General features: G+C 38.6%; 1 protein-coding gene across 8 annotated transcripts in view; it reads left to right on the top strand.

Moving 5' to 3' along the window:
* The window catches only part of LOC150091129 (apicoplast pyruvate carrier 1-like), a 245677-nt gene that overhangs the window by 71473 nt on the left and 147073 nt on the right, over positions 1 to 27131 (top strand). For all 8 annotated transcript variants that reach the window (XM_090382146.1, XM_090382137.1, XM_090382127.1 and 5 more), the window contains one exon: positions 9361 to 9487. In XM_090382146.1, the coding sequence (XP_090238272.1) occupies positions 9361 to 9487 (127 nt within the window). The remainder of the gene's footprint in view (positions 1 to 9360; positions 9488 to 27131) is intronic.

The raw sequence follows: 27131 nt of genomic DNA, 5'->3' as shown, positions 1-27131 counted from the left end.
TAGAATACTAAGGATCTGGTCACTATAACCAAAACAAATATTTTCAGGGGGGGCCCACACTAAACTTTGCATTGGGGTCCAATTTTTTCTAGTTACACTACTTTTTTTTTGTAATTTGTTACAAAGGCCTCCCAGAGGCCTGAACACAGAGTTCGGCAAAACCTTAAACAGCCAGTGTATAATAATAAGTGCAGTTTGATTTGCCAACACTCAGTAAACATCTAGTAGCAAATTGTCACATGGTATAACAGTGTTTTTTTATTTAATTTAATGTTGTAATTAATTTCTGAACCTACTACTGTGGCCTTGGAGAAAAACAAACAAAAAAAATAATTGCTAAATTTAAAATTTAATGAAATAAAAAAAATCAGTTGACTTACAAAAAAATTATATTAATTAACTACATCCTACATCTGAAATTGAAATGGTAATGTTGGCAGACAATACATAAAACAATTAATTTTCCAATAGTTTCATATCTATCCAGTGATTCGTTGATGCAAGCTGTTATTATTACAGAATTTTTACTTGGTAGTTGCTTTACACACAAAACCTTAACTTGAACACCTTAGTTTGGTAAAAAGTTCCTTACAAAAATCAAGCACAACTTTATATTACCATGATTAGAACAGTTTGAATAAATGGTAACATAATTTACTTTAGGTAAATCAGCTTTGAAATCAATCACATTCTAAAATCAATCACATTCTAAAATAACAGAGTATGGACCAAAAACATTTTGAACAATTACTTCCGTTTTTGTCCTAACACAAGAATACTTTTCATCAAAACACTTTTTCATTAATTTTGAAGTGCAGTCATTTGAAGGAAATGAATGGTTATGTTGCACTGAGTAATAACACAAATTTGCTTCTTTAAGGGCAAAGTGTTTCACTTTGTCTTCAAAAGTTTTGTTTCTGAATAATGAGGTTATCAGTTTACTTGATGAAGCCCTAACATCAGCTTCTTTGTGTTTTTTTGTCTGTAAATGCTGTGCAATTGCTGCTTTGCCACTATTTCTGATACTAAAATTACCGAACATTTCTCACACCTGACATCGCTCTCCATACTAGCTTTTTTAATGAAATTAAACTTCCTGCAACATTTCATTGAAAACACATTTTCTTTTAGGTGCTGAAAAATAAAAATTAATTTAACCAAATCTTGTGATAATAGTATCACATTCCAAAAGTACCTAATTATACATTAGCAGCACTATTACCCCAAATCCTAATTGTTTAAGCTTTGCATGTACTTTTTACAATAGCAAAAGCAGAAGAGATATTTTCAGCAGCAGATAAATAGTGCAAAATTAATAATACCTGTACACTGTGCAAGCCTTTTCCTTGCAAAGTATACTCGCTATATCAGGTCTTCCCTGAAACACTCGCGTAATAATAAAAAACACTAACGCAATTTAAGTGAACCAAGACATTATAAGAAGCAAGTATTAGAAAAGGATTTTGTGCAATCAGACCATGTATTAAGTGGTCCCATTCGTACAATGAAAGTTAAATGACTACCCAAAAATAAAGGACAAAAGTGGGTTTTTGAAAAATAAATAAATCTAAAGGATAGCTTCCTGAAATAAAGGACGTATGGTCACCGTAGGTATAGGCCACAAATATGAGACTTACTAATAGTTACAGGAACAACAAATGAACATGACTTTTGAATGAAAGATAATTATTATCAAACTTATGGAAAACTTTCACCACTCCTCAAATGGGCATATCAATGTTGATTGGCATCACTTTAGTGGGGTGGGCTGGGTACAGGAAAATTGAATCCACAGTTTTTACTGTACTGGGAAAAAAAATGAATTGATTCTGGGTGGACTATGAATAGCATTAACAAGTGTAGGGGGTTGGGGAAGAATGAAGAACTAAGTTAAAATTTACACAGGGTGATACTTTTACATAACATTGGTAAAAAAACACAGGAAAGGGGACATTTCTCTCATTCCTGGTTTCTTAATTGCGAGAGACATGGAAAAAAAAAGAAGATTAGAAGGTTAAAAACATGAAGGAAGGAAGGAAAGAAAATTCATTACCCAGGTACTCTGTCATCATGATTCCCATACATAGTAGGCGCCTCTGTAGCCGGGTGGGCAGGAGCAGCAGTGCATAGCACACGCTTCTTGATTAGACCGGGGTTCGAGCCCATGACCACTAAATACGGAGGATGTAGAAAGGTCAGGGAATGACCACCACATATCCCGGAGCAATATGGCCTTAGTTGCTAATGCTCCTAAAAACCAAACAACAACAACAACCCATACATAATAGTGAGGTGAGGGCCTAGCTAGAAGTCAAGCTAGCAGGTCTGTAATTACTTGTCTCCCTTTGACCCCCCCTTTGTGAATTGGGGATACATTTGCACAACTTCAATTCATGGCAACCTCCACTGAAACTAGGGATGCCCTCTTAATCATTGCTAAAGGTTTACTTACCTCTTTGATGGCCTCTTTTAATATAACTGGATAGCTCCTATCCAGTGCCTTTTTTCTGTTTAGCTTCAACAATTTCTCCTCCACTTTCTTCTCAGTTATCACAATCATTCAGCCCCCCCCCCCCTCCAGAACTCACTTTGACTCACTTTTGGTATCCCTATCCCTAAAAAATTTCTCATGTGTGAATATAGATGCAAAATACTTATTCAGTTTGTTAGAAACACGAGCAGAACTATCAACAATTAATATATTCATATCTTCTTCTTCAAGAGGAGTGTTTCCATTTACAATGAGTTTCTTCAGCCTACAAGTTATTTCTTGTTAGGAATTTTTTCCCGCCATAAAGTGTGGTTCAAGGTGTCTTGGTCGGTTAAGCCTCGAGCTGTCATGCACTCCCATACTCCATCCATCCATGTCCTCCTAGATCTTCCTCTTCTCCTTCTTCCAGGAGGTATCCATTCCAGGATAGCCTTTGGATATCTGTTTTCTTGCATCCGTTTTACATGTCCATACCATGTTAGATGCTTTTCTTTGATGGTGTCAATAATAGTCTTTTTCACTTCCATTTTTTCCCTTATGTCTTCATTCCATTTTCTGTCTCTTCTAGAAGTGGCGCCTCCGTAGCCAGGTGGGAAGGAGCAGCAGTGCGTAGCACACGCTTCTTGATTAGACCGGCGTTCGAGCCCGTCACCACCAAATACGGAGGATGCGGAAAGGTTAAGGAATGACCACCGCATATCCTGGAGCAATATGGCCTTAGTTGCTAATGCTCCTAAAAACCAAACAACAACTTCTAGAAGTTCCTGCTGAGCATCTCCAAAAATCCATTTCTGTGGAGAGCAATTTGTTTTCCGCTCACCTATTCAATGCTCCATACAATAGAAGACTTTGTACAATCGTTTAAAATATAAGTTTCTTTGTTTTATTTAGAATATTTTTGCTCCACAGAACAGAGTTTAACATGCCAATAGCCTTTCTGCCGTTGTAATTCTTTAATTGATCTCTGCTTGGGATGATCCATCACTTTGTAAGATTGATCCCAAATATTTGAATTTATCGACTTGTTTGATTTTAAAACCTGCAATATTTAGAACGTGTCCTGGCCCTGAAGACAACATTTCAGTCTTGCTAAAATTGATTTTTAGACCCCATTGTTTATATTCCTCAAACAATTGACGACATGCATACTTTGCATCTTCTAAGTATTGTGCTGTTACCACCTGATCAGCTGCAAAAAGTAAATTGTGAATATAGGTGTTCTTATTAATCGGCAATCCCATTTTATTTTATCACATTTTTTTGACCAGGATCCTAGGCAGATGTCGATATAAATTTTGAAAAGTGTTTGTGACATGCAACAACCCTTGATCCTTGATTGCCTTGTAATAAGCCTTTTGAAGTGTGGAATTCAGTTGACAAAGCTGATCCCACTTTAATTTTGCATCGATTATTCCTGTAAATTGCCTTAATAATGTTAATCAGTTGTCCATCAATATTTGCCTCTTTCGGTGCTTCCCATAAGAGTTTTCTTGGAACACTGTCATATGCCTTTTCAAGGTCAATGAAAATCATAAAGATTTTTTTTCCTTTTGATTGGCATTTTTCAAGGATCTGTCGTACTGTTGAGATATGACCTCCCAGCTGAAAAACCTCTTTGTTTTTCTGATACCTTGATTCGGGCTTCTAAATGGTTCCTGATCCATTTTCCAAGGATCTTTAACAGAGGGTTCAGAAAGCATATTCCTCTGTAATTTGAACAGCTTTTCTGATCGCCCTTCTTATAAATTGATGTAATATATCCTGTTATCATTTCTTTTGGTATTTCTTCTCCTCTCAATATAATATTTAAACAGTTTTTGTATCAGAATAGCCACTCCTCTTCCTCCATATTTCAGAAGTTCCATGTAAACTCCTCCAGGTCCAGGTGATTTGCAATTCCTTCCTTCCTTTAGCAGGAGTTCCACTTCCCTAACAGAAACTTTTAAACCTGAGTCTTCTACACCAAAATCCTCCATCGTCTTGAACTCTTCCTGGTCTTCTTTTAAAAGTCCTTCATAGTACTCCATCCAGTCTTTCAAACGTATTAATTGCAAACCAGCATTGTGTTTATTCTGTTTTCTCAAATCTTTAAGGACCTTCCACGATTCCGCTGATTGCTTGAAGCCCAATTTGCTATTAATAGTTGCGCATTTCCTTTCCCATTCTTCATTTTTCGCTTCTACTACCAACCGATTGGCTATTTTCTTTTTTTCAACATAATGTTCCTATATGCATCATTCCTATCACCCAGCCATTTCTGATATGCAAGTTTCTTTTCCTCTACAGCAGCTCTTACTTTCTCTGTAATCCAGGTCTTTTTTGGTCCTTGGCTCTTCTTTTTGCCTAGGATTTCATGAGCTATTTTTTTAACAGTATTTTTTAAATATTCGTAGATTTCTTCAGTATTACCTTTTATCTCTATGTAAATTGCAGCATCCAGTCTTTGGGTGAAGTTGTTTCTAATGCTGTCATCCTGGAGTAGGTCAATGTTAAATTGATCCACTTGTAGCATTTCTCCTTCTCTGCATTGTTGGTTGTCCACACATATTTTCTTAATTCAGTTTCATCTCAGTGTTGTTTTAATAAGAAAATGGTCAGATCCACATTCAGCTCCTCTATAAACTCTGACATCTTTCAATACATATGTCCCTGAATGTTTTGAAATAATGTAATCTATAACTGATCTAATTTGTCTTGTCTCCTGTGACCAAGTATATTTATGGATATCCTTGTGTTGGAAAAATGTGTTGTTTATTCTCAAGGCGAACTGTTCACAAAGATTGCATAGTCTATCTCCGTTGTCATTCATCTCTTTCTCTCCAAATCTTCCAATAACTTTGCTATTTTGTTCAGTTCCTACTCTTGCATTGAAATCTCCCATTAGAAATATCTCTTTGTTCTTAGGAATTTTTTTTTTGTTAGTTCTCTCAGATCCTCCCAAAATTCATCCTTCAAGGTATCGGCTGTGTCATTAGTTGGGGCATATATTCCCAAAATACATATTTCTCTCCCGTATATTTTCAGTTCCAGTGAGATCATTCTTTCATTAATACATTGCCAATTCTCAATTTCTTTTTAACAGCAATAGAAATTCCTGCTCTTGCTCTTTCACTCTTATCAACTCCACTCCAAAAATGGTAGTATTCTCACATTATTTCCTCTCCACATCCCTTTTTCTTTGTCTCTGATAACACGATGATGTCTAACTTGAATTTTTGCAGTTCATCCAAAAGAAAGTTTCTTTTAGTTGAAAGGCCTTGAATATTCCAGCATCCCAAAATCATAGTCCTTTTCCGTTTGCCGAGTCGTTCCCTAAAGTGCAGTCCATTTTCATTTTTACTTGTAGGTCGTTTAGCATTTGTGTATTTTTTACACTGAATGAGGAGCTAGCCTGTTGCAGCAATCCCCAACCTGGAGGGCTGGGGTATCTCTCTTAGTCTGGCCCCTCCCCTTTGACCTGTCCGGCTTCGGAGGCCCTACCAGTAGCTAAGCTACCGCCGACTTAGCTCTCCGGGTCATCGGGACACGCAAGCCCCCCCCAACTCCGACAAGGTGGAGAATACCATCGGATTCATCCATTAGATATATTCATATCTAATGGATGAATTCAGCAAAGACTTCTTTATGTGAAGCAGCTTACATAAGGAAGTTTTTGCTTCTTTTCTTTGTAGAAACTTCTCATAATTTGTCTTATGACTTGATTGCAGACTAGCTTATTTCACTGTCAGCTTCTCTATTGCCTGATAATTTATATGCATTCCATGTGTTTTAGTTTAGTTGGAGAAGGACATTACATGGTGGTTTTTCATGGATTATAGATTTCTATAATGACCACTGTTATTCCACGTGAATATTAAGATAGTTTATTTAGCTATTAACTAAATCAGTTTACATTAAGGTAACTTATCGAGAACCTTGCCAGAACCTGTCCTGAGACCATACATAGGTTGTTGCCAGCCTCCTGCTTGCTGAATGTCTCAATTCCAACTGCATGTTCGGTTACCATAATATATAGCAATTTAGTTAATAGTTAAATAAACTATAGACACAGCCCTAGGGTTTTTGATACCCTTAGGCAGAAATGTATTTGGCACCCTTGAGATGCTTTCATTAAATATTTATAATAAAAATTTTGAATTCCGGTGCCCTCAGATGTTGGCATCCCTATGCTTGCTTACCAGGCTAACTGTGTTCCGCCAGCCCTGAAAAACTATCTTAATATTCATGTGGTATAAGAGTGGTTATTACAAAAATCTAGATTCTATGTGTTTTTCTTCTCTGCCACAAGTTTCATCAATCATTTGGCATCCATTTTGGTTTCTACCTTGAATTGCATCTCTTAGTTGGTATAAAAAATCTAGTAGCTTCTACAGTTACTTTCCTGAGTGGTTCTCCCCATTTAGAATTTGCTGTTGGTAACATCATCAGTTGGTTCCACTGCATAGACTTTGCCCTTGACAGTAGTTAACATCATAAGTATAAGTAAATCTAACATCACTTCACTGTGATCACTGCAACCTAGTGGGTCTTTTATCTCCAGTTTTAAATGCATGAAGAGTCACTGTTGATAATCAGAGCAAGAGTATTGCTTTCTCTCATTGTCTCTCTAACTTGCTGGTGTGGAAAACCACAGCAAAATCCAAGAAATCCACAATGTCCTTGCTACTGTTTGTGACAAATCCACATGTTGCAGTCGAAATCTGGAAAGTTAAATTCCTCCATTATAAGACAATTTGACTTGTCTTATAATGGCAATTTGTTGAATGCTCCAAAATTTCATTAAAATTTTACCAATGGAAATGTGATAATTATTACAGCCACTCCCCGACTTACGTAAGGGTTGCGCTCCGCAGAACTCTTAAGTAAGTCAGATTTTCCCTAAATGCTTATGCAGCACTTGCAACTATGTGCACTGAATTTGATTGAAGCAAAAAAGAAAAGTTCGACGAACATGTAAATAGAATTATTTATTCAATTTTTTTATCTCATCGCAGGAAAAATAACAAAAGTGTACACAATTACAAAAATTTCAAAATTATAAAATTACAAAAAGAGAGAGGAGACAGGCATAACATCAGCAAGTTTTACCTTTTCAGCATCATTGCCAGAATTGAGATTTAGAAGGGGTTTTTTCCAACACATCACAAAATCTCTGCAGCTGCAGAATCGGCACTGGTGACTTCACCACATACTTTAATGTTTTGGAAACTAGCACGATGCTTGAACCTATTAAACCACCATTTCTTGCCACAAACTTGGCTTGGGGTTTGCCGTACTTATCCTTAATATCTTCATAAATACTTGTTGCTTTTGCTTGAATGGCCATTGGACTTAGGGGCACTTGCTTCTGAATATGATTTTCCATCCGTATCATTAATGGAACAGACTTATATCCTTTGTTGTGGAAGTTGATAGCCTAAATAAATTTAAGGCTGAGCTGGACAGGTACTTGGAATGAATGGAGGGGTGAAATGGGAGCGTGTTTTTTTTTTTTTTTTTTTTTTGGCTGATGCTGCATAAGCTTGCTTCCTTGTATCATATGCCTTTACTAATGCTAATGCTAATGAATAGCTTTTTCACCTTCAATATAGCACCTGAACACTGTTTTGTGATCACTGTTGATCTTAAATGCATTGATCCTTTGACATGTTGTTTTATATGTGCACTGTCCCTTAAAATAGTATTCACTGTTGAAGCAATGAGACCTAATTCCGTTCAATAGATGTTGATTAATCATCTTCATTTCTAAATCAATTTTGTTTCACTTCCTAGCACTGCCAGCACTTTCACTTTCTGTTGGTCCCTTTCCCTTCACCATTGCAATCTTAAGTAAATAGGAATGAAGAGGAGAAGATTACGAAAATTTATTTGTTTTTTATATGATTGAAGATTTCGGTGAAGGGATAATACTGTAACATAAAAACCCACACAATTCCAGTTATTGGTATTATCGCAAATGCAATAAGATCAAGTTTACTACCCATTTATAATAAATTGCGCTAACAGAAAAGCCCAATAAACCCAAAAGTGCAAATTGTTTTTATTGTTTTATGGTAGTGACCTCTAGAAATGTGTTTTAGAAAAATATCACAAAGGCATTCAAAATTGATTCTTATAACGGATCATATGATAATGATGAAAGTGTAGTGCAATTTCCATTATAAAAATGACCTTTTAGAGAGATAAATAGCTTAGTTATATAGCGAAAATTTCAACTTCCGAGGTCTTGGAATGAATTACCAAAAAAAAACCCAATGTGTTATTGGGTTCACATTACTCCAGTTATTCCTACGGGATGCAAAATACATTTCCACGATTTTTTTAAGTTTGCACCAGCTGGCAAAAACTTATGTAAAGTCGAAGTTCCATAAGTCTAGTATTACGTAAGCCAGGAAGTGCCTTTATTTATTTTTTTCATATATATTACATAGCCTGCTTATCTGTATACCCCCATATATTGTAGCTGAAATACTAGATATTATGTTATTCACCATGTGCTGGGTTTTTCACTGACTAGATAGCAGAAGATGTGCAAAAAGAAAATGTTCTTTGTTCATTCATAAAAGTCATTGCTTTTTACTTTTTTTTTGTTATAACTTATGAATTATTATATTTTGTTAATATGCCTGAAAGATAATGCATTGACTAAGCTGTTTTATCGTATTCTAGTGGCAGCATAATGCTAACATGTATAACCATTCAAAAGGAACTTGTTGCTGTAATATATATGTTTGCTTGTATGGGACTAGGATTAGCTTTCATTTTATGTTTAGCAATAGCTAAAGGTGCCACATGCACATACTTATTTTTATTTATTTAGCTCTTTTGTTATCACATCTTTCTTTCCCCATTTTTTTATCTAATTCTAGTGGGAGCATAATGTTAACATATATAACCATACAAAAGGGGCTTGTTGCTGTTGCTGCAACATATGGTCTGTTCTCTTGTATGGGACTTGGATTAGCTTACATTGCACCTTTAGCAACAGCTATGAAGGTAAGTTGATTTTTGATATCTATTATCAGTCTCCCCAAATTTTTAACATTGAACATTGCACTGTTATGCTGACATATATATTAGAGAATTGCAAAAGCATGGATACAATGATCATGTATAGTGAAACCTGTCAAAATGACCATTGCTCTGTAGTGACCATGGAATTGGTGCACAGTGCCTCAGCAGCCACTGCATCATAATGAAATAAGGCAACTAATATAGTGACCAACTAACCACTTCTGTTGCTCCCTAACAAAATTTCTGTATTTTCATTGCAATTTTGTTGTGTGGTGACCACCTATCTGTTACAACCAGTGACTGTTTTTCAGGTGACATTGAGTTATTAGTGCTTGCATATGGCCTGTGGGTTTTTTCCCCAGCCGTTGAAAGAATTTTGAAAATAATTGCTAGTCAGATTAGACATTTTAGTGGCAAAATATGGAGCTATAGTTTTACATATCAGTCAGCTTCAAAACTGTTCAGATATAAGTATCAGTACTGGGAAAGTTCTTAAAAATAGTGAACTAATTAAAGTTCAGTACTCAAATTATGAACTATTTCAAGATGTAGTTTTACAAAAAAAAAAAAAAAAAAAGAAAGAAAAAGTTAAGCTTGCTGAGTTTCACTTCTGAAGGAAGTGAACAGCTTCTTATTAGGTTGTTTTCATTTATCAGTTTTGTTGACAAAACAATATTTGTTTATATAAAATTTATTGATATATAATATTCATCATGTATACATATACATCATGAATAAAAATTAAAAATAAATCTGCAGCCATTGTCAATCCACTGCATGATGGCAACCTCCACAACAAGTCATATTGAGGGAATGGACCATAATCTGCCATGCTGGTCCAGTGTGGGTTGGCAGTCATAACTTGAACCCCAGTCTACTCAAGCAGTGTGTACTCAAGGAGCTGTTGTTGTTGTTATTGGAGGTTTTACAGCTGAAGGCCATTATGCACTAATACTCAAGGAGCACATAACTTTTATGAAGTCTTGATCAGACATATGTAGAAAAAACTATTTATTGTAATCGGTGTTTTAGTCTGTGTTTTCACTTTTTTGTCTTATTGTAGTTTATGCATGTGCATAAATCGCAATAAGGCAAAATTAAATAATGAGAGGAGAATCAAAATAATAATAAATAAATCAAAAATATCAATAAAGTTAAAAGAAAGATATAAAAGAAAATGTAAAAAAGTAGATGAGAAAATAGGTTATGTGCTTTCCCTCCAGTAAATCAACAACTCTATGGCTGAAAGAAAACTTCCTGCAGTCTGGTCTAAAACTCTTTTCTTGTAATTTGCATTTATGATCCATATTATGAAATAATTTATAACAGAGAAAATTTTGCCATTATTCGTTTTACTATCACCTCTCAGAACTTTATAGTCTTCAGTTAGGTCTTGTATAATGTGCCTGGCTGTCAAGCTGTGCAGTCCATACAATAAAAGCCATTCCTCATATGATTGCACTTTTGCAGATCTCACCATGCTGGGGGTTGCCCATCTTTGGATCCTTTCAAAAGGCTCTCAATGTCTTTTTTAGATGAAATCTCCATACTGTACACAGTACTTGAGTCAATTTTACAGTTGTCTTATATATTGGGATTATGACCTGTTTATCTCTACAGGCTAGTGTTTGATAAATCAACAAAAGGACAACATGGATCTTCCCTGCCACCTGTTTATACTGTTCAGAGAGCTTCATGTACTACCGTATCTGTTTTTAGTTCAAGCCCACCAAGTGTACACTTCCATAGTGCCGAGCAAGTGACTATTCCGATTTAGCATTAGCATTAGTTGAGGCATATGATGCAAGAAAGCAAACCTATACAGCATCAGCCAAAAAAAAAAAAAAAAAAACACTTTCCCAGTTCACCCATCCAGTCATTTCAAACATTTCTCTAGTAGAGCCTTAAATTTATTTAAGCTATCAACTTCCACAACAGATGGAAGTCTGTTCCAGCAATCAACTACCTGCAGGCTAAAGGCAAATTTCCACACATCTATTCTATAACTGTCTTTCCTCAATTTGAATCTATGCCCCCCCTCAGGTTCATAATCTGAGCAAGCAGAAGAATCCCATCAGCTTTGAGCCTGCTCAAACCATTCAAGGACACCTCAATCAGATCACCTCGCAGGTGCCTAGAGTCCAGACACTGCAATTTTCAGAACTTAATCCTTTCTTGGTAAGAGCACCCCTTTATTCCCCTCACCAATCTTGTTGCCCATCTCTGTGCTCGTTCTAGCAACTCTACATCCTTCCTAAAATGAGGCTTTCAGACTTGTACGTAGTACTCAAGCTGTGACCTGACCATTGCCTTATACAAGGGGATAATCACCTCCTTATTCCTGTGTATCATTGGCAAGACCCCCATGACCTGATCTGGCAGCTTCACTGCATTGCTCAGAAAACTTTGTATCTGACTGCACAATTACCCCCAGGACGTTTTCATTCTCCACTACCCTTTAAGTGTAGTACCACACAGTTGATACCTTTCTCTGGGATTACTACTACCCATATGCAGTAAATTGCATGTGTCAATATCAATCTTCAGTTGCCAGTTTTCAGTCCATCTGCTCAACTTATCTAAATCCTGTTGCAGTAGCATACTGTCATTATTGCTATTAACAACCCTGCCAACCTTTGTATCATCTGCATACTTGGACATTATACCTTCATTATACACCTATTATACCTTCTTCAATATCATTGATAAATATACAAAACAATAGGCCCAACACCGAATCCTGGGGGACTCCACTATTAGTCCACGAAGAGCAGTGTCCATCATAGTATTCAATCAAATTGGTCAGAAAAAAGACCTCCCCTTAACAAACCCATGCTGTGTCTAAACTATTACTGCAGTCTTGTCTAGATGATCCTGCAATGCTTTTTTAACTAACGATTCCATTATTTTCCCTGGAACAGAAGTTAAACCAACAGGTCTATGATTATTTGTGTCACCCTTTGAACCCCCTATGCGAATTGTGGATACATTTGCACGTCTCCAGTCCATGGGGACCTCCCCTGAATCTAAGGATGCTCTCATTATTATGGCTAAGAGTTTGCTTACTTCCCTCACCGCCTCTTTCAATATAACTGGATGGATTCCACCCATCCCAGTTATATTGAAGGCGCCTTTTTTATATTTAACTTCAACAATTTCTCGTCCACTTTGTTCTTCGTTATTACAAATCATTTAGTTCCCTGTTAGAGTTTAGTAAACTTTTGTCCTCCCCTTTCTTACAGAATTCCTCGTGTAAATGTAGATGCAAAATACTTATTCAAAGTTCTGCCTTGAATCTATTTAAGCTATCAACTTTTACAACGACATATGGAAGTTTGTTCCAGCAATCAACCACCCGCTGGCTAAAGGCAAACTTCCGCTCATCTATCCTACAACCGTCTTTCCTCAATTTGAATTTATGCCGTCTCAGGTGATTATTCTGAGCAAGAGGAAGAATCCCATCCGCATTGAGCATGCACAAACCATTCAAGGCTTTATACACCTCATTCAGATCACCTCGCAAGTGCCTAGTCTCTGTAATTTGCAAAACTTAAGCCTTTCTTCATAAGAGAAAGAATTTGTTCCATTCGCTAATGTTGTTGCCCTTCTCTGTACTCGTTCCAAAAGTTCTACCTCCTTCTTCTTAGTTTATATCTTTCATAGGCTTCTGTGACACCTGTTAATTTATATGCATCCCATGCATTTTTCTTCCCTGCCATATGCCTCGGTAGATCATCGGAAACCAATTTAGGCCCAAATCTTGAATAGTATTTCTTAGTTGGTATAAAAAGCCTAGTAGCTTCCAAGATTAATTCCTTGAAGGCTTCCTATTTAGAATTCATGGTTGTTAATATCATCAATTGATCCCACTGTACAGAATTTAAAAAACTGTGTGAGACCACTGTAGTCACCTTTACTAAAGCGAAAACCGTTCCCTTTATCCTTGATGGTAATTACATCTTTAAGTAAAACCCACATCAGTACACTTTGATCACTGTCACCTAGCTGTTCCTTTATCTACAAATTCTTAATGCATGAATAATCATTGCTGATAATCATATCAAGAGTATTACACCCCCCTCTGGTTGCCCCTCGAACATGTTGCTAAAGAAAACAGTCATCCAATAAATCCACAAAAGCCTTGCTAGTGTGCAAGTGACCGACCCATAAGTTCTAGTCAATATCTGAAAAGTTAAATTCCCCCATTACAAGACAATCTGATTTACTGGCGCACTCTATTTCTCTGTACAGTCATTCATTCTACTCATCAGAGTCATTGAGCCTATAACACACTGCTACTCTCATTTTTCCTTTCCCAATGCTTATGTTACACCAAACTAACTCAACATTGCACTGTCCACCATGGTCAACTGGATGCACTTCCTTAGATTTTTTGTTTCTTAACTAACAGCATAACCCCTCCTTCCTTCCTATTCTATCTATCCTTTGGGTACACATTGTACTCCCCAAATTCCAATTCTGCTCTACTTATATCTCTGTGAGACATCATGTCTCTGATATCCCAACAGTATCTGCCTTTGATGTCTTAACCACCACTTCAAATTCATAAAATTTATTTTCTATACTTCTAGCTTTTGATGTGTTGGGCAAAACATCATTCAGGGAGAGGAATACCAGAGGTGTATTAAACTCTAGCAGTGATCTAAATGATTTTGTAATAACTGAGAACAAAGTGGAGCAGAAATTGTTGAAAATAATCAAAAGAAAGGCACCTGGTTGGATGGGAGCTATACAGTTATATTAAAGGTGGCAGCAAAGGAAGTAAGCAAACCCTTAGCCATAATTATGAGAGCTTCCTTGAACTCAGGGGAGGTACCCATGGAATGGATATGTGCAAATGTGACCCTAATTCACAAAGGAGGATCAAAGGTGACACAAATAATTACAGACCTGTTAGTTTAACTTCTGTTCCGGGAAAATTAATGGAGGCACTGGTTAAAAAAGCACTGCAGGATGATCTAGACAACACTTCAGTTATAGCTTGGACACAGCATGGGTTTGTTAAGGGAAAGTCTTGCGTGACTCATTTTATTGGATACTATAAATACTAGAATAATTTTAACATTAGTATTAGCATTAATAGAGGCATATGATGCAAGTTATGCATCATCAGCCAAAAAAAAAAAAAAACCCACTCCCATTTCACCCCTCTGTTTGTTCGAAATACCTGTCCAGCTGAGCCTTAAATTTATTTAGGCTATCAACTTCAACAACAAGGGATGGCAGTCTCTTCCACCAACCAACTACCCACTGGATAAACACACATATCCGCACATCTATCCTACATCTGTCTTTCCTCAATTTGAATTTATGTCCTCTCAGGTGATTATTCTGAGCAAGAGGAAGAATCCCATCAGTATTGAGCATGCTCAAACCATTCAAGGCTTTATACACCTCTATCAGATCACCTCGCCGGTGCCTAGTCGCCAGACACCGTAATTTGCAAAACTTAAGCCTTTCTTCGTAAGAGCAGCCCTTTGTTCCATTCTCTAATCTTTTTGCCCTTCTGTGTACTCATTCTAGCAGCTCTACATCCTTTTTGAAATGAGGCCTCCAGACCTGTATACAGTACTCAAGGTGTCTCCTGACCATTGCCTTATACAAGGGAATAATTACCTCCTTATCCCTGCTAGAAAAATTCCTGGATATCATTGACAAGACACCATGAGCTACTCTTTCAGCCCGTCTGCAATGCTCAGAAAACTTTATATCTACCTGCACAATTACCCCCAGGTCCTTTTCATTCTCTACCACTGTCAGTGTAGTACCACAGAGTTGATACATTACTCTGGAGTTACTGTTTCCCATATGTAGTACTTTACATTTGTCAATGTTCAACTTCATTTGCAACTTCTCAGCCCATCTGCTCAACCTTTCCAGATCCTGTTGCAGCAGCGTACTGTCAGTAGTGTCCTTAGCAACACTGCCAACCTTTGTATCGTCTGCAAACTTGGACATTAAGCTTGATATACCACCATCAATCTCATTTATAAATCTTACCTCTTTGTGTAAATCCCACTTCAGCACACTGTGATCACTGCCACCTTATGATTCCTTTATCTGCAGATTCTTAATGAATGAAGAATCACTACTGATAATCAGATCAAGAGTATTACTCCCTCTAATTGCCTCCTGAACATGCTGATGTAGAAAACAATCATCCAATAAATCCACAAAAGCCTTGCTAGTGTGTGAGTGACCAACCCACAAATTCCAGTCAATATCTGGGAAATTAAAATCCCCAATTATAAGACTCTCTGATTTACTGGCCCACTCTATTTCCCTGTACAGTTTCTTATTATACTCATCAGAGTCATTAGGCCTATTGCACACTCCTACTCTCAATTTTGATCTCCCAATGCTTGTCACACCAAACTGACTCGACACTGCACTGTCCAGCGATGTCGAATGGCTTCACTTCCTTGGATTTTATGTGTTTCTTAACTAATAGCATAACCCCTCCTCCCTTCCTATCGTGTCTATCCTTTCTGTACACATTGTACTCCACAAATTCCAATTCTGCATTTCTTATATCTGTGTGACCTCACGTCTCTGATATTCCAACAATATCTGCCTTTGATGTTTTGAGTAATACCTCTAATTCATCAAATTTATTTACCAAACTCCTAGCATTGGTCTACACGCAAGTATACATTCACCTGTTCCTATATTTAGCTACCCTAACACAACCCATGTGTTTACTTGTACTGCAATGACTCCCAGCAGTCTCTGAAATACTCTGCATCTTGTTTTCCAGGCTGCTGCTCATTCTAATAGAAGCAGTGCAAGAATCACTTTCACTTCTGCCAGTGGCTACTGTTAATCTATTAGTCCTTGTATCCCCCCCCCAAAGCTAGCAGTTTTCCAACTCACCTAACACTGCCTCGATAGCATCAGCAAATATTCTTGCACCCTTTCTATTTAAGTGTATCCCATCCCTGTAGAAGCAGTCTCTCTTGTTAACAGGTAGAGACCAGGCTGAAAAAAATTTTACCCCTTGAGCCTTGCATTCCAGGGCCGTATTGATTGACAAGGCTCTCATCATGTACTCCCTCCTATTGTGTCTGGGCAGAATTGCAGACACTTTCAAATTGAACCCTAATTCACGGCTTTTTTTCAACAGTGACCGGAACTTGTTAAGTAATTCCCTTGGTGTCCTACTCTTAATATCATTAGTGCCAACGTGTACAACAATATCACCTTTTGTGCCCTTAAAAGATGATACCCGCTCTACAACGTCATCAATCTTTGCCCCTGGCAGATATATGCTGGCCCTGTTCCATCTATCCTTTTTACATACCTTTTTACATTGCAGTGGCTGGAGACTAGGCACCTGCGTGGTGATCTGATTGAGGTCTATAAGGCCTTGAATGGGTTGAGCACGCTGAATTCTGATGGGATCCTTCCACTTGTTCAGATTACCAACCTACGGGGACATAAGTTCAAATGAAGAATGGACAGATGTAGAATAGATGTGCGGAAATTTGCCTTTAGCCAGCGGGTGGTTAATTGCTGGAACAAACTTCCATCTGTCGTTGTGGAAGTTGATAGGTTAAATAAATTTAAGGAGGAACTGGACAGGCATTTGGAGGGAATGGTGTGATTTTTTTTTTTTTTTTTTTTTTGGCTGATGCTGCATAAGCTCCTACACTTGCTTTCTTGCATCATGTGCCACTACTACTACTACTACTACTACTACTACTACTACTACCATGTTCCCCGTTTCCCTGACAATAGAGTCACCAACAACTACTAGTTACTGTGGGACCAGCGCATTCTGCCTTGGGGGTTGTCACTGTTTAGCATGATGATCAAGTGCAAGCTCTGGCATTGATGTGGACAGCTGAGAGCTTGATGGGCCCCTCAATTTAGATCCTTCGTGGGCATCCACCCTGTCCTTTAAGCTCTCATATAGGCCTATAACAACGGTGAGTTGTTGCCTGATTTCCTTACACGCCTTACATCGTGCACACACAAAGACATCCCCCATGGCAATATCATGTCCCGTACCCGATTGCTCCACAAACATCAAACAAGCAGTGCATTTTAAAAGGCTGTGATTCAGAGGGCAACTGCCCCACTCAGTTCTCCCCTGAGCCACAGCACTCCCATTAGCTTGAGCCTTTTGATTTGCTGCTCTGGTCTGAGTCATGATTTCGATTTAATTTCAATAAAATTTCAATTTCAGTACAAAATTATAACCCTAAACTATATATATTTTTCAGTATTGAGTATTATCTACGAGTTCCGTTTATATAACTTCCGTATCAAGTTATGTAGTAATTAATTATGTTACGTTTGTAAAATCTAAGTCATTATATGTATTTAGTTAAAAAGTACAATTTAATTGACAATGAAGTTTATCAAGATTAATTGACAATATTATATAATATACTATACTATACTATACTATACTAAGCTAACGCTATCTATATATATAAACGTTGTATCGTATAACGTGGGATATAACATTGTATCGTATAACAATGGCGGCAATTTACAAACGGTAAATCCATGGACACTTAAGTATTAATTAACTTCCAAAATCTCGCTGTCTCAATTCAGAATAAACCAAGGATCTTGACTAGGTCTATAAGCTACTTATAGAAAATAACTTAATATAACAATTGGTCAATAAAGCAGCTAAATATGGCTAAAAAAACTTCTCGTTCAGCAGGGCTGCAAAACTTGTAACACGTGGGTTGGATACCCTTACCAATACTAAGTAATAACCTACAATATCTCTATCTAAGTTAAACTTTAAACTAAACATCGTAACTAGGAATATAAAGCTACTCTAGAAAACAAGTTAATATGCCAATTTAAGCTAATAAAACAGAAAAAACTTCTGTTTCCAGAAGCAGTAAAAACTTCGCTTGAACCAGGCTACTCTCGTACCCTATTAATATCATATATTTGGATTTCAGAAAAGCTTTTGATATGGTTGCATGCAGAAGACTACTGTACAAATTGGAGCAGTATAGCCTTAAGGGCAAGTTGCTACAATAGATTAAAGAATTGTTAGTGACAAATGGGCCTGGAGTACTGGGGTCCATAGTTTAACAGATATTTATTTAAAGTATACCCAGTATAAAATAAAATAAAATAAAATATTTCCAGAAGCTTTCGGAACTCGTGTCCCTTTCTCAACTGATAAAATTTTTAAATACGCTACAAGCAAAGTGTGGCACGTTACTCATTCGTCATTGTTGTAGCACGGACGTGTGCTGCCTTGCGCCAGTGATCATCCATCAATAAAACGGTTGTCTCCAGGATTGGATGTATAACGCATAGCCTTTCTGGCGATTTAATGCCTTAGGGTTGTTCATTATGTTTAGTGACTCTAGCCATAGGCGGTGGCGAAAGTGTCGCGCGTGGTCCACTATCTCAAAGTCGCGCTTGGGGTCAAGATCGTGGTTGGTAGCCCAAAAATGTTCTGCAAGCGCGGACTGGTCAGTTTTTTTCCGGCTTGCCGAAACTGACCAGTCCGCGCTTGCAGAACATTTTTGGGCTACCAACCACGATCTTGACCCCAAGCGCGACTTTGAGATAGTGGACCACGCGCGACACTTTCGCCACCGCCTATGGCTAGAGTCACTAAACATAATGAACAACCCTAAGGCATTAAATCGCCAGAAAGGCATGCGTATACATCCAATCCTGGAGACAACCGTTTTATTGATGGATGATCACTGGCGCAAGGCAGCACACGTCCGTGCTACAACAATGACGAATGAGTAACGTGCCACACTTTGCTTGTAGCGTATTTAAAAATTTTATCAGTTGAGAAAGGGACACGAGTTCCGAAAGCTTCTGGAAATATTTTATTTTATTTTATTTTATACTGGGTATACTTTAAATAAATATCTGTTAAAGAATTGTTAATTGGCAGAAGACAGAATAATTAGTGGACACTGCTCTTCATGGACTAATGTTGTTAGTGGAGTCCCCCAGGGATCAGTGTTGGATCCATTGTTGTTTACTGTATTTATTAATGATATTGATGAAGGTATATCAGTCTTAATGTCTTAAGTTTGCCGACTATACGAAGTTGTTAATGACACTAATGACAGTAAGCTACTGGAACAGGATCTAGAAAAAGTTGAGCAGATGGGCTGAGAGGTGATAAATGAAGTTTAACATTGACAAATGTGAATTCCTCCAGATGGGTAACAGTAACCCCAGAGTACCGTATCAACTGTGTGGAACTACACTTAGGTTGGTAGAGAATGAAAAGGACATGGAGTTAATTGTGCAGTCAGATATGAATTTTTCAAGCATTGAAGACAATCTGAAAGAGTAGCTCATTGTGTCTTGTCAACGATATACAGGAACTTTTCTAGCAGGGATAAGGAGGTGATCCCCTTGTATAAGGCAATGGTCAGACCACACTTTGAGTACTGTATACAGGTCTGAAGATCTCATCTTAAGAAGGCTGTAGAGCTGCTAGAATAAGTTCAGAGAAGGGCAACAAGGTTAGTATGGAACAAAGGGTTGCTCTTATGAAGAAAGGCTTAACTTTTGCAAATTACAATGTCTGGAGACTAGGCACCTGCGAGGTAATCTGATTGAGGTGTATAAGGCCTTGAATGGTTTGAGCAGGCTCAATGCTGATGAGATCCTTCCTCTTGCCCAGATTAAACACCTGAGTGGACATAAATTAAATTGAGGAAAGACAGTTGTAGAATAGATATGTGTGGAAATTTGCCTTTAGCCTGCGGGTGGTTGGTTATTGGATCAAACTTCCATCTGTCATTGTAGAAGTTGACAGCTTAAATAAATTCAAGGTAAACTATACAAACATTTGAAGCAAATCTTCTTCTTCTTTATCTTTGCCTTCTTCCCACGTTTATATGGGGTCGGCATTTCCTTCCTTAATTCTTTTCCTCCATTCCTCCCTATTGTAGCCAGGTGGGAAGGAGCAGCAGTGTGTATCACACGCTTCTTGATTTAGACCGGGGTTCGAGCCCGTCACCACCAAATACGGAGGATGCGGAAAGGTCAGGGAATGACCACCGCATATCCCTGGAGCAATATGGCCTTAGTTGCTAATGCTCCTAAAAACCAAATAACGAACAAAAATAACCTCCCTGTTCTGGGCTTCCTCTCTCTCTCTCCTCCATCCGCTCTCTTTTAAATCCCCTGCCACCTTGTATTTCCATCTCAGCTTAAGTCTCCCCATCTTCCCCTTCCCTATCACTTCCAACTTTTTGCACCTTTTCCCCACATACTCCTTACTTCTTCGTTCCACATGTCCTAGCCACCTCAACCTAGATTCCTGCATTTTTTTACTCAGAGGCCCACCTTAACCGTACCTCTGATGTAGTCACTTCTTAATAAATTACTAAAGTTTTATTCCATACTTCCGAAATATTCTTCTCTTCTGTTTCTCCTTTGCCCTTATCATTTTTTATCATCTTACTTATGGTTTTCTCCCCTGTTCTGAGTTTAGGAGAGATATTTCCATATCTCTCCTACACCTTTTTTCCACATAATTCTTTTGCAGCCTTCATTAAAATTCTCTTAAGTTTTTTTCCATTCTTCATCTAAAGTCACATTTGGTCCTTGAGGTTGTCACAGACATTCTCTCAGATAAGCCAGACAGGCTGTACTTGCTACCTGGGAGTCTAAAACGCTGATGGAACTGATATTCGGATGACACTCAAGTCAAGTGGACCCAATTTCGGCGAAGTCCGGACGGTCTGTGACAGCGAAATCCTCTGCACCTTCACGATGGTGGGACTGTTAGTAATCCTGGGTATAACCCCATGCGCAAGTACATGGTGGGGTGACCACCCAGGTGTGAACCAACGTAAGCAGGGTCGAGGTGTGGCGCCCACGCCACATGGAGGAACACCGCCCCTCTATGTTACCAGGCAGCATTAGGTGGTAGATGACCCTCATCAACCGGTGAAATACCACCACTTTGCTTATTGGAGGCTTGAAGTGGTGGAACCCATGTTGAGTCTCTAGAGCTAAGTTCCAGTCAACCCTTCCCCATCTCTTTCATCATGCAGTATGACTGATGACTTTTGAGGTTATGATGAACGTTGTGGTGAGATCCAATATTCCTTACATTTCGAGGGTACAGCTCTAAAACGGTGTTGGCAGGCCGGCCGCTAGTTAGTACACCGGACCGAACCAATTCGTAACTCTCTAGGAGGCTTCTGGATCAGCTAGTGTATAATCTTGCTACCTCTACTCTGCCAGATAGTGACTGGAGGGAGTCCGAGTAGTGTGTATGCGGGGAGCATTGTCGAGGCCACGTTATGTCAAGGATCTGGGTATATTCTTAGCATGTGTACACCATATCATTACTTCATACAGCATGTCCCACCCACTTTTTCTTACTATTGAATACACCATGAATTGTCAAACTAACAGAGCAAGCTTATCTGTGAAAAGATCTATACCTCCCAAGCAGTTCCTAATTCATCTCACAAATATACGTGGTCTCAATTCTAATCTCAACGATATCCATTTCCATTGCAGTCTGCCAAACCCTATGTACTTTTTCTGGCAGAATCTCAGTTATCGGTTGAATGAAGTACTGCTCATCTCAGATGCCCAAATTATTCGCTGTATGATTCCTTTCGCCTCAAAGGTAGTACTTGTGCATTTGTCCATTCTGATATTCCCTGTCAGAGACTTGGCAATTTGGAATCTCCTCTCTTTGATCTTCACTGGCTTAAAATCTCTCTGCCTCATTGTGGCAAATTCATCTGTTGTCTCTACCGTTCTCCCAACTCCACTAATCACTTGGAGCTCTTTGACTTCCTCTCTTTGCAACTTTACTTTCTCCAGTCCAACTTTCCTAACAGTGAAGTAATTTTCCGTGGTGATTTTAATCTGAGGGGAGTCTGAGGACGAGGATTGCCTGTGCGGACGTGCCTTTCTGCCGCTATTGGAACAGAGAAGTTTTTTCTGATTTATTTTCTGCTTTATTAGTTTAAATTGACATATTAACTTATTTTCTAGAGTAGCTTTATATTCCTATTTATGGTACTTAAGTTTAAAGTAACTTAGATAGAGATTTTGTAGGTATTACTTAGTATCAGAAAGGGTATCAAATCCACGTGTTTACCGATCGTAAATAGCCGCCATTGCTACGCGAAAATTAATCAGTAAAATCTATTAATCTTGTCGAACTTCATTGGCAATTAAATTGTACTTTTAACTATACATATAACCACTTAGGTTACGTAATATAAATAATTAGTAAAAATAAATAATTAATACATAACTTGATACGGAAGTTATATAAAGGGATTTCGTAGATAACACTCGTTACTGAAACAAATATTTTGTAGATAACACTCGTAGATTTCGTAGATAACACTCGTTACTGAAACATAAATATATTTCGTAGATAACACTCGTTACTGAAACATAAATATTTCGTAGATAACACTCGTTACTGAAACAAATATTTCGTAGATAACACTCGTAGATTTCGTGGATAACACTCGTAAATTTCGTAGATAACACTCGTTACTGAAACATAAATATAGCGTTATAACTGTGTTGGGATACAAGTTTAGGATTTAATTTTGTACTGAAATTGAAATTTTTATTGAAAGTAAATCGAAATCATGACTCAAACCAGAGCAGCAAAGCAAAAGGCTCAAGCTAATGGGAATGCTGTGGCTCAGAGGAGAACTGAGGGCGGCAGTTGCCCTCTGAATCACAGCCTTTTAAGATGCACTATTTGCTTGATGTTTGCGGAGCAGTCAGGTATGGGACATGATACTGCCATGTGGGATGTCTTTGTATGTGCACGATGCAAGGAGTGTAAGGAAATCAGCCGTCAACTCAGCATTGTTATGGGCCTATATGAGAGCTTGAAGGACAGGGTGGATGCCCTCGAAGGATTACAAGTGAGGGGCCCATCAAGCTCTCAGCTGCCCACACCAATGCCAGAGCTTGCACTTGGTCATCGCGCAACACAGCGGCAGCCCCCAAGGCAGAATGCACTGGTCCCAAAGGAACTAGTAGTTGTTGGTGACTCTATTGTCAGGAAAACGGAAAACATGCTTTGTAAAAAGGATAGGTGGAACAGGACCAGGGTATGTCTGCCAGGGGCGAAGGTTGATGACATTGTAGAGTGGATATCATCTTTTAAGGGCACAAAAGGTGATATAGTTGTACACGTTGGCACTAATGATATTAAGAGTAGGAGACCGGCGGAATTACTTAACAAGTACAGATCACTGCTGAAAAAAAGCCGTGAATTAGAGTTGAATTTGAAATTGTCTGCAATTCTGCCAAGACACGATAGGAGGGAGTATATGATGAGAGCCCTATCGATCAATTCGGCCCTGGAAAGATTGTGCAGGGCTCAAGGGGTAGAATTTTTTTCAGCCTGGTCTGTACTTGTTAACAGGAGAGACTGCTTCTACAGGGATGGGATACACTTAAATAGAAAGGGTGCAAGAATGTTTGCTGATGCTATCAAGGCAGTGTTAGGAGGGTCGGAAAACTGCTAGATTGGGGATACAAGGACTAATAGATTAACAGTAGCCACTGGCAGAGGAGAAAGTGATTCTTGCACTGCTTCTATTGGAATGAGCAGCAGCCTGGAAAATAAGATGCAGGATATTTCAGAGACTGCTGGGAATCATTGGGGTACAAGGAAACATATGGGTTGTGTTAGGGTGGCTAAGAGGAAGAGCAGGTGCATGTATACTTGCGTGTACACTAATGCTAGGAGTCTAGTAAATAAATTTGATGAATTTGAGGTATTGCTCAAAACATCAAAGGCAGTATTGTTGGGATTTCAGAGACGTGGTGTCACACAGATATAAGGAATGCAGAACTGGAATTTGGGGAGTACAATGTCTACTGAAAGGATAGACAGGATAGGATGGGAGGAGGGGTTATGCTATTAGTTAAGAAACACATAAAATCCAAGGAAGTGAAGCCAGTGGACATCGCTGGACAGTGCAGTGTCGAGTCAGTTTGGTGTGTCATAAGCATTGGGAGATCAAAATTGAGAGTAGGAGTGTGCAATAGGCCTAATGACTCTGATGAGTATAATGAGAAACTGTACAGAGAAATAGAGTGGGCCAGTAAATCAGAGAGTCTTATTATGGGGGATTTTAATTTCCCAGATATTGACTGGAATTTGGGGGCTGGTCACTCACACACTAGCAAGGCTTTTGTGGATTTATTGGATGATTGTTTTCTACATCAGCATGTGTTCGGGAGGCAACTAGAGGGAGTAATACTCTTGATTTGATTATCAGTAGTGATTCTTCATGCATTAAGAATCTGCAGATAAATGAACCACTAGGTGGCAGTGATCACAGTGTTCTGAAGTGGGATTTACTCAAAGAGGCAACTACCATTAGGGGTAAAGGGAAGGGGTATTGCCTTTGTAAAGGCGACTACGGTGGACTGAGACAGTATTTAAATTCTATACAGTGGGATCAACTGATGATGTTACCAACAGCAAATTCAAAATGGGAAGCATTCAAAGAACTTATCTTGGAAGCTACTAGGCTTTACATACCAACTAAGAAATATTGTTCAAGGTTTAGGCCTAAATGGATGTCAGATGAACTAATGAGGCATATGGCAGAGAAGAAAAATGCATGGGATACATACAAATTAACACGTACCACAGAAGCCTATGATAGATACAAGTTGATCTGTAACCAGGTTAGGCAGGCGAAGGCAGATTACGAGAAATCCTTGGCAAAGGATGTGAAGAAAAACAGCAAAGAGTTCTTTACTTATGTAAACTCTAGAAGGAAGGGGATGAATCAGATTGGTCCACTTGATATCGATGGGTCAACTGTTGATGATCCTGCTCAGGTAGCTAACAACCTAAATGAATATTTTGCATCGACATTCACACATGAGGAGTTATTAAGCGAGGGGAATACCAGAGGTGTATTCAACTCTGGCAGTAAGCTAGATAATCTTGTGATAACTGAGAGTAAAGTGGAGGAGAAATTGTTGAAGATAAACACAAGAAAGGCACCTGGGGTGGATGGAATCTATCCAGCTATATTAAAGGAGGCAGCAATGGAAGTAAGCAAACCCTTAGCCATAATTATGAGAGCTTCCTAGGACTCAGGGGAGGTACCCATGGACTGGAGATGTGCAAATGTGACCCCAATTCACAAAGGAGGATCAAAGGCTGACACAAGTAATTATAGACCTGTGAGTTTAACTTCTGTTCTCGGAAAATTAATTAAATCAGTGCAGTGCTTCTTCAACTATTGAATTGGAGGCACTAGTTAAAGAAACACTGCAGGATCATCTAGACAAGACTTCAGTTATAGCTCAGACACAGCATGGTTTTGTTAAGGGGAAGTCTTGCCTGACCAATTTGATTGGATACTATCACACAGTCACAAAAGAACTGGATGCAGGGAATAACTTTGATATTATATACTTGGATCTTAGAAAGGCTTTTGATACTGTTGCACATGGAAGACTGCTGCACAAATTGGAGCAGTGTGGCATTGGAGGCAAATTGCTGCTATGGATAAAGGGGTGGTTGAGGGGGAGAAGAGAGAGTGGTAATCAATGGACACTGCTCATCGTGGACTAATGTTATTAGTGGAGTCCCTCAGGGTTCAGTACTGGGTCCTTTATTGTTTTCTGTATTTATAAATGAAATTGATGATGGTATATCAAGCTTAATGTCCAAGTTTGCAGACAATACGAAGGTTGGCAGGGTTGTCAAGGACACTACTGACACTATGCTGCTGCAAAAGGATCTGGAAAGGTTGAGCAGATGGGCTGAGAGGTGGCAAATGAAGTTTAACATTGACAAATGTAAAGTACTACATATGGGAAACAGCAACCCCAGAGCAACGTATCAACTCTGTGGTACTACACTGACAGTGGTAGAGAATGAAAGGGACCTGGAGGTGGTTGTGCAGGCAGATATGAAGTTCTCTGAGCAGTGCAGATGGGCTGCAAGAGTAGCTCATGGTGTATTGTCAATGATATATAGGAATTTTTCTAGCAGGGATAAGGAGGTGATTATTCCCTTGTATAAGGCAATGGTCAGGCCACACCTAGAGTATTGTATACAGGCCTGGAGACCTCATTTCAAGAAGGATGTAGAGCTGCTGGAACGAGTACAGAGAAGGGCAACAAGATTAGTGAATGGAACAAAGGGGTGCTCTTACGAAGAAAGGTTTAAGTTTTGCGAATTATAGTGTCTGGAGACTAGGCAGCAGCAAGGTGATCTGATAGAGGTGTACAAAGCCTTGAATGGTTTGAGCATGCTCAATGCTGATGGGATTCTTCCTCTTGCTCAGAATAATCACCTGAGAGGGCATAAATTCAAATTGAGGAAAGACAGATGTAGGATAGATGTGCGGAAATTTGGCTTTAGCCAGCGGGTGGTTGGTAGGTGGAACAGACTTCCATCCGTTGTCGTGGAAGTTGATAGCCTAAATAAGTTTAAGGCTCAGCTGGACAGGTATTTTGAACGAACAGAGGGGTGAAGTGGAAGTGGTTATTTTTTATTTATTTATTTTACTTTAATTTTTTTGGCTGATGCTGCATAAGCTTGCTTTCTTGCATCAAATGCCTCTACTAATGCTAATGCTAATGTTCACAACTCCAGCTGGCTTCCATTTTC

This window comes from Mastigoproctus giganteus, chromosome 1 (genome assembly GCF_048544385.1).
Source record: "Mastigoproctus giganteus isolate SK-2022 chromosome 1, ASM4854438v1, whole genome shotgun sequence".
NCBI lineage: Eukaryota > Metazoa > Arthropoda > Arachnida > Uropygi > Thelyphonidae > Mastigoproctus > Mastigoproctus giganteus.
The sequence above is the reverse complement of the archived record's forward strand: the minus strand, read 5'-3'. Positions and strand labels throughout refer to the sequence as shown.